General features: G+C 47.0%; 2 protein-coding genes across 2 annotated transcripts; both read left to right on the forward strand.

The window, feature by feature from the left end:
* Positions 1 to 2,471: 2,471 nt before the first annotated feature.
* On the forward strand, positions 2,472 to 4,178 carry LOC131022980 (uncharacterized). The gene has a single exon (XM_057952519.1). The coding sequence runs from the start codon at positions 2,472 to 2,474 to the stop codon at positions 4,176 to 4,178; it is 1,707 nt and encodes a 568-aa protein (XP_057808502.1).
* A 1,393-nt stretch (positions 4,179 to 5,571) lies between these two features.
* On the forward strand, positions 5,572 to 6,903 carry LOC131022981 (uncharacterized). The gene has a single exon (XM_057952521.1). It carries the CDS (start codon positions 5,572 to 5,574, stop codon positions 6,901 to 6,903), a length of 1,332 nt encoding a protein of 443 aa, XP_057808504.1.
* Positions 6,904 to 11,468: the final 4,565 nt, after the last annotated feature.

Here is an 11,468-nt window from a genome sequence, read left to right on the forward strand (position 1 = left end):
TCAGAAAGCATAGATGCACCACACGATCATCAAAACAAGTAAGCGGCGCAGACCTAATCACACCTGACTCGGAAGAGCAGAGTTGCGTCACACAATGATCAAAATGAAATAACGGCGCCGATACAAGTCGGCGCAGGCTAGACTAGACAGCGCGATGTTAAAACCATATCCGAAGAAGACTCAAGGAAAGAAATAAGTCCGATAGGAATAAGGACTAAAAGAGCAGCGCCGATGAAGCTCAACCCAATATGATCAGCGCAGACGAAAAGAAGGGAAGAAGCCAACGTTGAAAGCTTGGAAAGAGAACGTGTTTAGCGAAAAGCTGCAAAACAGTTAGAAAGTTTGTTAGAGGAAAGAGAATCATTCACGTACGCCGCATGTGGAGTACGTGAATGACTTGTAAAGACCCTTTTACCCCTCGCCCTAATTGTAATTCTATAAATACACCCTGTAACTCATTATAACAGGGACACGATTTTACTCTAAGAATTCCTATCTGCAAGTTTTCAAGCAAGCTTTTCTTTCATACTGCAATACAGGTTATTCCGATCTCCTTCTCCGGCTTGTTTAGATAGGTTTGAATGTTAAGCTTCACCAACTGGCGCCGTCTGTGGGAAAATCTAGGCTAAGGCGTGAGTGTAGATAGGCTTTTGAAATGTGTATGGGTGTTCTTATTCGTGCTTGGGTCGGATCTGTTCGCTTTGGCGTGAATCTCAAGGGAGAAGTGGGGGTTTAACAACCAAACCTGCGTTTGTGTTTATATTTTCACCATACCTGAGTGCTATATTCAAAAAGGGACGGAATAATTAATGAGATGTGTGCATAAATGTTTACCTTGGTTCATTTTACGTTTATAATTGATGAGATGTGTATCTGTTGTTTTGTACCGGCGATCCACTTGGATTTTTGGGGGTTTGGGTGGCCTCTGCCACCTTGCATGAACACCGGGGAAATAACAGGGGAGTGAGAAGGTTTTTTCAAATGTTTTTTGGGAACTGTGCCATTTTTAAAATTTTGAAATTTTCTGCTTACTCGATTTTGACGTGTGTCCGTTGCGGGCCAAACGAGGTAATTTTCTTTCCTTGTTTTTGATATTTCGTCATTTATCTTGGCTAACTTTTGTGCTTTTCCGAGAGTATATTCTACCGGAGAGTACCTTCCGTTATGGACATGTGCTTTATCTAATTATGAACGACGGGAGCCGCGTTTCACCTTTTTCTGGGTTTATTTCCCAGAAAAGGAGGATGTTCATCTCAGAAGAACTTCAAAGAGGATTTCTATAAATCCCTTTCTATCTATGGATTTCCGTACATTTGATCGAGAATCGTTCTATGGGCCGAAGTTCGTGGGGTTTTTCTGGGGCTGATCTTTATTATTGGAACGCCTATGTGCCCATCTATTATGAACAAGGAATTATATTTCAAGTAATGTCTGCGCAGTCCGTCTGCGCCGACATATTTCCTCCAGCCTTAACTCATCATTTTTTATTTTTACTGCAATACAGCGAACAGGTACTTCACAATGGCTACTCATGAACACCGCAAAGATCTAAACAAGGATTTCGAGGCCGCTGCAGGGAACACATCCACCAAACCCAATGACAACACATCGACTCATGGAATCGACTTGACTGGGCTTACTCCACCAGGCTTCACTACGATCAACAACATGATCCCCGACTCTGTACAATCCAATATGGGAACAGCCATGCCTGCCACTGCTACTATTGCTACGGCACCAGGACCAGCCAATATCCCTACCACTGACCAAGTGCTAGCCATGCTCAACTACGCGACTATACGCTCTTTAATGGGCATTACTCAACCAGCTGCCTCACCAGAGGGAATCATAACTGCTCAAAAAGCAGCAACTGCGCCTGCGCAGGCAGGGGGAGGAGAGACAGCGATAGCTGCGCAAACAGGAATGAACAGGGGAGAAGAAGGGAGAAGGAACAAGCACAAATTTATTACGAATAGTGTCCAGATCGAGGATGTGACTGACTCAACCAGCGGGACTACTCCGCAGCGTAGCTTGGGCGCACATAAGGACAATGATAGGCTGAAGGAAAAAGTCTATTTCCTCCGAGACCAGTTGAAAAGTCTGGAGACAGAACTCAGGGAGCACGATCATAACACGGAGGTGAACAAATCCCCTGACCAGCATGGGCCAAGACTTGAGGAACCCCGAAGGGAGCCCCTTAAAAGGAGCGGCGCAGGCCGAGTGATACCAGATTCACAAGAGACAGGGAGGGACACCACTCTGACATTCCTATATCGATAGCTGCCCACAAGAGCCCATTCTTAGAGGAAATATTGTTGGAACCTCAACCAGTGAACTACCGTCCTCTCTCATTGGATTATGATGGCACCACCGATCCAGAGGTGCACATAGCCCGCTTCGAAGGGCTAGCCGCGCTACATCAGTATGGAGAGGGAATCAAATGCAGGATTTTCGCCACAACTCTGTCAGGCATGGCTCAGCGATGGTTCCACAATCTGAGAAGTAACTCTGTACAATCCTACGACGATCTTCATCTCATGTTCATGAGACAGTTTGCCAGCGCAAAGAGGGTAGGGAAAACGCCCATTTCTTTGATGGACATCAGACAGGAATCACAGGAAACGCTCCGCGAATACGTGGCACGGTTCAACACAATCGCGTTAGATATACCAGAAGCTGAATCTCAGATTAAATGGTACGCCTTTGCTAGAGGGTTAAAGCAAGGCCCACTCTTCGAGGCGCTCCAGATCAAGCCGCCTACCAGTTTCGAAGACATCATGACAATAATACCAGGATATCTTCAGCTAGAAGATGCTAAACTGGCAAGGAAAGCGGAGGCCGATAAACTCAAGCCTAAGAAGCAGGACAGCGCAGACACTGGAGAAAAATACATCACGCGGAATCCCTACCGAGGTTTACCTCCAAGAACAATGGTTGTGGAGGTCGGAACAGGTCCGTTGATTACGGCGCAGGCAGAGAGGAGAGAGGAGCGTAGTGGTTACCGAGATGATTTGCAAAATCCGACCCAATGGAATCGTCACGTCGATGAGATTTTCCATCAGATTAAGGGAGAGAATTATTTCCGAGCCCCAAAAAATTACCAACCCGGAGCCCCAACCCCGGGCAAGAACAATTTGTTATGTGAATATCACAATCGTTACGGTCATCTCACCCGCGAATGTGGACATCTGAAGCATCAGCTAGAAATCTTGGTAAGGAAAGGGTTCCTGGACCGATACATAGAAAGACCACGAGGCACATACAAAGAACATCGCTATGATGAACATAGGCAAGACAGAGATGACGAGCGGCGCAGGCGGGATGACACCCGTCGCGGCCACGATGACAGGGAAAGGAGGGATAGATATGAGGAGAGAAGAGAAAGAAGAGATCATAGACGAGACAGCCAGGATAGACACAACCCCGCAAATCATGTTCAATATGACAGAGAAGTGCACATGATCACAGGAGAAAACAACATACCAACATCTAACAGGGCCAAGAAGCAACTAGCCCGCACAGTCAGATCTGGATACTACGACCAATCTGTCATGACAGTCAACACCGCGTCTAATGAACCAACAATATCTTTTGGACCAAAGGATGCTAGGCCCCTGTTTTATCCTCATGACGATGCCTTGGTATTTTCCGCCAACGTGGCTAACATGCTGGTGCATCGCATCTTTGTCGATTCAGGCAGCGCCGTCAACATCTTATACCTGGCATGCTGGCAGGCAATGGGTCTGGAGGCTAAGTTAGAGCCGAATGTGGCTCCTCTTTATGGGTTTTCAGGGGAATCAGTCCTACCGGTGGGAACAATCGAACTGCCGATGACGATAGGGCGATCAGGAGGAAAAAAGACTCGCATGGTCAAGTTCTTGGTCATTGATGCACCAAAGCCCTCTTACAACATGATCCTTGGGAGACCAGCCCTGAACTCTTTCAAAGCAATCATTTCTACCCTTTACCTGAAGATGAAGTTCCCCTTGGAAGAAGGCCAAATTGGCGAAGTGTGGGGAGATCAAGCTGTGTCGAAGAAATGCCATGTACAAGTATTAACTCAATACTCGGGACAAAAACGAGAAAGGTTCGTACACCAAACAGAGACAAGCAAAAAGGGGAAAACTGGAACGGTTACGGCTTCAGAGCCCGAGCGGAGAGAGATTGCAGAGCTGTAAGGGGGGAATGATAAGATCCCCCTCGTCACCACCAATGATACATGTATGGTTATTGAGCTTTTCACGGATAAGGAGGGATTCACCACCAAAATCGGGGCACATATGGAACCAGAGCTGCAAAGGAAGGTAATAGCTTGCCTGCGCCGAAACGCCGATGTATTCGCGTTCACTACGGCGGACCTAAAGGGAATTGACAGAGAGCTAGCCAAGCATCGATTGAACGTGGACCCCACGATTAAGCCAGTAAAACAAAAGACGAGGCACTTCGGTGCTGAAAAAGACGCTGCTATTCGGGAGCAGGTACAGGCGTTGCTTGAGGCCGGGCATATCATAGAAGTGCAATATCCGGATTGGGTGTCAAACGCCGTTATGGTGGAAAAAAAAGGCTAAGATCTGGAGGATGTGTGTGGATTACCGGGACCTCAATGCGGCTTGTCCAAAGGATTGTTACCCATTGCCACGGATCGATCAACTCGTGGATGCTACGTCAGGATGTGAACTTTTGTCGATGATGGACGCGTACCAAGGGTACCATCAAGTTAAGATGTATAGGAACGATGTTATTAAAACAGCATTCGTAGTCTGCGCAGAGATCTTCGCGTATGTGAGTATGCCGTTTGGGCTAAAAAACGCGGGAGCTACGTACCAAAGAATGATGGACAGAATCTTCAAGGATCAGTTGAAAGAGAATATGTCGGTTTATGTAGACGACATGCTAGTACGCAGCGCGGAGGCACGAACACATGCAAATGACTTGGAGGAAATCTTCTCAGTTATCCGAAGAAACAAGCTCATGCTCAATCCAGCCAAATGTACTTTCGGGGTTAAGTCGGGAAAATTTCTGGGATACAAGGTTACACCTGAGGGGATAGAGGTGAATGCAGACAAAGTTCGAGCAATTCTTGATATGACAGCGCCGCGGAACATCAAAGAAATATAAACGCTGAATGGTAGAATAACCGCATTAAGTCGGTTCATATCGAGGTCGGCAGAAAGAAGTCTGTCTTTCTTCAAAATTCTAAGAAAAGGAAGTCGGTTCGAGTGGAGTAAGGAATGCCAGCAAGCCTTTGAAGACCTCAAGGACTATCTCAAAGAACTACCCATCTTGACCAAGCCGATACCAGGGGAACCATTATATCTATACACTTCGGTGGGGGTAGAATCGTTGAGTGCTGTGCTAGTTCGGGAGGAAGGAGGTATGCAGAGGCCAGTTTATTTCGTGAGTAAAATCATCCAGGGAGCGGAGATCAGATACACGGCAGCGGAAAAAATAGCTTACGCTATCATGATCACGGCAAGAAAGTTGCGCCCTTATTTTTTATCACACAAAATCATCGTCAGAAAAGCGTTGCCTTTCCAGCAAATTTTGGGAAGGCCAGACCTCGCAGGTAGAATGGTAAAATGGGCCATTGAATTGGGCGAATATGATGTGATGTTCGAGCCCCGTACAACCATTAAGGCGCAGGCCTTGGCTGACTTTATCCAAGAGACCACGAGATGGCCGTTGCGAGGACCATGGACGGCGCAGGTTGACGGCTCCGTCACCAAGGAGGGGTGTGGAGTCGGAATATATATCGAATCACCAGAAGATGGAGCCTACCAGTTTGTGATCAAGTTCGAGGACAAGATGTCAAACAATGAGACGGAATATGAGGCAGTGATAAGGGCCGCCCACATCTTGAAGGAGCTCAGAGCAGATACAGCCATAATCAAGACCGATTCCCAACTGGTAGCCCAGCAGCTGAGAGGTGAATGTGAGGTTCGAGATGACAGAATGAGAGCTTATTATGATCAAATGCAACAACTCAAGGAAAAATTTGAAGAACTGGAAATAGTACAAGTACCCCGAGAAGAAAATCGAAGGGCTGATCTGCTAGCAAGGATGGCCAGCGCCGTCGATCAATCATGGAACAATGAAGTCATGCTCCTATTCGAGCCAAAGAGGAGTCCAGAAGTCCAAGTCTGCGCTGTCGAAGCGGTGAATGATTGGCGAGCCCCAATAATTCATTTCTTACGAACAGGGGAAAGAATGGAGGGAGACACAGCAAAGTACGCTAGATATGAGAATTTTTGCTTGATCAGCAACCAGTTTTATAAGAGATCTTTCACACATCCGTTCCTCAAATGTTTATCGTCGCAAGAGGCAGAGTTTGCTCTAAAGGAAATCCATCAGGGATGCTGTGGGAACCACGCGGGATACAAAGACTCGACCAGAAAAATCATCAGAGCAGGTTTTTATTGGCCTGGCATCGACAGGGATACCAAAGCTTATGTAAAGAAGTGTGCACCTTGCCAGAGACATGCGCCAAGAATCAACGTCCCAGGGGAAGAAATGGGGATAATGTACTCAGCACATCCCTTCGACAAATGGGGAATTGATATCGTGGGCAAACTACCGACGGCACCGGGGGGAAAATGCTTCCTGATAGTGGCAGTGGATTATTTTTCGAAATGGGTGGAAGCAGAGGCTGTAACAAAAGTGGACGAGGCCACCATCGAAAAGTTCATCTGGAAAAACATCTGTTGCAGATATGGGGTGCCCAGAGTTCTAATATCAGATAACGGAACCCAGTTCACTAGCCACAAAATTGAAGATTTTTGTTCAAGAATGGACATCGAGCAAAGATTCGTCTCAGTAGCCCATCCCCAAGCCAATGGTCAAGTCGAGCTGGCTAATCGCACTATCTGCGAGGGCATCAAGAAAAGATTGGAAAGAAGCAGATGACGATGGGCAGACGAATTGGACACGGTCCTGTGGGCACTGCGTACCAGTCCAAAAACAGCCATAGGAGAAGCCCCGTTCACCTTGGTTTATGGTTCAAATGCGGTCATTCCGGCAAAGGTAAGGCTAGAATCGCATCGGATTTGCACATATGATCCGGTGCAGAACGAAGAACTGCGCAGACTCGAGTTAGACCTCATAGATCTAAAGAGAGAAGAAGCCCAGGTCAAGGCAGCCAAGTACAAGAGTATTATTAAAGCAGGATACGACAGAAAGGTCAAGCAGCGCCGATTTCAGAAAGGTGACTTAGTACTCAAGCGCGCGGATGCTTTAAAGGTTATCGGGAAGTTTGAGGCTAATTGGGAGGGACCTTATATTATCACAAAAGTCTTAAGAGGCGGAGCCTATCACTTATCTGATCAGGAGGGGAGAGCTCTCATGAGGCCGTGGAACATCAACCATCTCAAGAAATTCTATGTGTGATCCTCATGCATGTCATATCATTATGTAGATCGGATACTCTTTTTCCCCACAGGGGTTTTAACGAGGTCTGGGGCCATGGTCATCATCAATAAAGATCTATGGTTTTAGGGAAAATGAGTCTCTTATATTCTCTTTAGCATCATTTACAACACAGGTCGGGAAGTCAGCACAGACAATTTAAGGCATAAATTGCACGACAAGGCATCAATTGCACAATTCAAGGCATTAATTGCACAATTCAAGGCATAAATTGCACAATCCAAGGCATTAATTGCACAATTCAAGGCATTAATTGCACAATTCAAGGCATAAATTGCACAATTCAAGGCATAAATTGCACGACAAGGCATCAATTGTACAATCCAAGGCATTAATTGCACAATTCAAGGCATAAATTGCACGACGAGGGCATTAATTGCACAATCCAAGGCATAAATTGCACAAGACCAAGTCATAAATTGCTCAAAGCATCAACAGCACAAGTTCAAGATATAGACTGCACGAGACAGATAACACTAGTGAGAACTTATCCGCACCGTCGTTGCCAATGCCATTAAGGATATCATTCACAAAATTAAGGACAACGAAAACAGTGATCATAAAATAAGGGCATAAGGCATTAACTGCATTACAAAGACACCAATAGTAGCGATGGAGGCTTTAAATGCAAAGCTTGAAGGACGTCGATCCGGGTTCCAAGTCTGCGCAGACTTGGGACCAAGGTCTGCGTAGATGAACAAACATAGGGGTACAAGGCATCAATCCAGACTATGGACCCGTCTGTCAGTTAACAGGTAATCTGATTCGGGAAATATTATTGCACAATAGCAAAAGAGAATTTATGAGTTAACATACGACATTCACGGAAAACAATACGAAGATAGCCACCAAAAATAAGAAAATACCAAGAGAGGCAAGATTCATACAAAATTCAAGCAAGTTACACCAGTTGGGGTTAACAAAAGTCTCGGAACAAATATACATAGTTTTCAAATCAAAACAGAAATGTTTCAGAATCTAAGGATTGGGGGTCGGAGTCGGGGGTTTCTCCATCTGCATCTCTTCATCCGTATCACCACTCCCATCCTTACCAGAGGGTTCACGCTGTGCTGACTCATGCACTGGAGATATCGGCGCCGTCACAACCACGGGAGCTGGTTCATAGAACACCCCACCACCCTAATAGTTACCTCGAACCGACCAGATATGAGAGCGAATCTCGTCCAGATAAGGCATCCTAATGAAAGGCTCGGCCGGAAGGTCAACGCCACGGCCCGTTACAAACAAGCTAATAGCCTTGTCTATAACGGGAAACCACCACTCGGGAGTCGGTCGTGAATCAGCATTGATACCCAAAATTCCTCCAAGGGCATTCGAGTCGATGTCGTTCAGCACCGCATCATTCTTACACTGGGCCCTTTGCTCAAAGAAAGCTTGGATCAAGTTGAGGGTGATCTGGGTTGACTCTTTGACGAGCCATTGCAGCACCGGAGCTGCAGCATTCAGCAACTCGGGGGTACGGATAAAGGCGGTTATGGTCTCTAATCGCATGATGCGCATGAATGCGTGACCCTCCGAAGAAAGAAAATAGCGCAGCTGATATTGTCGGGTGCCATGCTGGAAGGCCAGATTCTCCTTAGCCATAATTTCCTTCTTAAGAGCGGCCATTTTCTCTGTCCAATCTTGAGTAACGGCCGCGAGCTCTTTCTTCTTCTCCTGGTTTACGCGTGCCAACTCCTCCCGAACTCGGGCCAACTCCGTGTCAACAGACAATCTCTCAGCCTTTAACCTCTCGTTCTCCTCTCGTAGAAGGCGAGATTCTTCTTCGGCGTGAATACACCGAGCCAGCGCCGCTAAGACCTCCTTATCCTTGGTCTGAACCTCGCCCTCTGCACGAAGGAGACTCCGAGCAAGAGCCAGACACTCAACCCTGGCCTGCGCAGACAATAAAGAAAAGAAATTAAGGGAACACCCATCTAAAAAAAAACATCATCATCGCAAATAATGACAATTCACCGTTTCAATCGTCAGCACAAGGTCATCTGCCATTTGCTTGCGACTCAAAGACTCCCGAACTTGGAGGTCCGCCGGGGCGATCTGAGCAACCATTTGAGACCGACACTCTTCGCCGGTCAGATCTCCTAGAGCACGAGGGGCGAAGCCCACTCCGGAGGACGTCCCAACATCGCGAGTCGGGCGAGGAGAATCAGGCATCCGAGCAGAGGAGGCAGCGTCCTCCGAGTTCAACTCCACGGTTTCTGGCTGCACCGCTGGCGTCGTGGTCCTCTTTTTCTTCTTTTGTTGAGGTTGCTTCTTAGTCGAAGCACCTCTTCGTTTCCTCAGAACCAAAGTATTGCTTTCTTCGGTATTCTCGGTATCCTCATCGCGAAGTTGGAATGGACCAACCAGGGGGTGTCGAGAGCCCGAGGACCCCGTAGCAATGGCTTGAGCAGCGCCGCCTGCCGTCTGCGCAGCCGGGGCTGGTACAATAGCACCCCCCTGGGAAAGGTTGAAGCTGGCGACGACACCATGCTCCGGTGTTTTCCACGAATCCATACCTAACACAGATTAAACAATATAAAAGCACGTCAGAGACATAGCCCAAAGAACAAAGCAGACATTCACAAGTTAAGAAGAGCGGATACAAAGGCAGAACAAGACGAGTATTAATGTTAAAACAGCAAATAGCACATTCAATACCAGCGCGGGATATGGGATAGCGGGAGAATAAGCCCGCGCCGGCCAAGACAGAGGGCTTAGTCACCAGCACCTTCACCTTCAAAACTTCCTTGTCCCGGGACGCGGCTAACTGCTTCAGAAGACTGTCCTCAAGATCAGAGACACGCTCAGAGCTGGAGGCGGAGAGATGCTTAGTGCGATGCCACTGAAGTTGGGCGCCGGCGCCGATGATGTCTGGCCAAGTGCCATTTCGGGATTGGACAAAGAAGTATTTATCTTGAAAATCATTGTCTAGAGAGGTCAATTTTTTCATAAAGGCCATGTAACCCCCAGCCTTGGAGGTAAAATTATAATGGGACCCGGTCCGTTTTAGAACGTGGGTCTTATGGAATAAGGCGGTGCTGTGAGGATAATTGTTGGCGGCGCAGACTATGTGTAGCAAGTGGGCTCGATGAATAGAAGAGGGAGAAAGTTGAAAAAAGGGAATACCATACAAATTACATAATTCGATCAAAAAGGGGGAAGGAGGGATCCGTAGTCCTGCATCGATTTGATCAACCCAAACCGGAATAACATCGGGATTAATGCCCCGACGAGTATCAGGCATATCAGAAGCAAGGTTAGCCGGATCCTGGATCCGGATTTTATAGTCTGGATCGCCGACATCGATGCGAAGGATATCCCTTATCGCCTTCATGGACCGGGCAGGAAAAGTAGACTGGGGGAGTTCAGATTCCAAGGCGGCCATGGAAGATGCAAAGCTTCGAGGCGAGAAAGAGGAAGGGAGGACGACAAAGAAACCGCTAACAGAAAACGTAAAATATTACAAAGCAGAGAGAGGAGAAAGGGGGTACCTGGTTAAACCTAGCGGCGGGGAAGGCGAAAAAAGGAGGGGAACGACCGGCAATGAAGAAGGAGAAACTGAAATAGGAATAGAACACAGAGGAGTGAAGGAAGAAAAGAAGGAGATGATGGATATTTATAGGGGGAGCGAATTCAAAAAGACGGGAAAGGAGGGAAATCATTAGGGCTAAAAACCTAAGTAAAAAAGAATGGTCCAGATTGAATTACAAAATGGCGGTTGCAAAATAAGGGTGTAGATTGAACCTGGGGCTGCGAAAGGACGTGTACGGGGAATAGCAAAGGTGTCAGTCATTAAATGACGAGACGTCATAGAAAGAGGAAAAACCCTGCGTAGACAAGAAAGCATCAAAGGCTCAGTACAATTACAAAAAAATTCAAAAATTTTGCGCCGAATAACGCCTGCGCAGTTTAGAGGAAATCTGAGGAGCTAGCGCAGCTACGAAAATTCAAAAACTTCCTTTTCGTAGACTAGGGGGGAGTAGCTAATGAGGAGTAAGGATCCCATCAGCCATCCTATTCTAAAAAAAGGATCGGCGGCGCCG

The sequence above is a fragment of the Salvia miltiorrhiza genome, chromosome 4 (assembly GCF_028751815.1).
Source record: "Salvia miltiorrhiza cultivar Shanhuang (shh) chromosome 4, IMPLAD_Smil_shh, whole genome shotgun sequence".
Lineage (NCBI taxonomy): Eukaryota > Viridiplantae > Streptophyta > Magnoliopsida > Lamiales > Lamiaceae > Salvia > Salvia miltiorrhiza.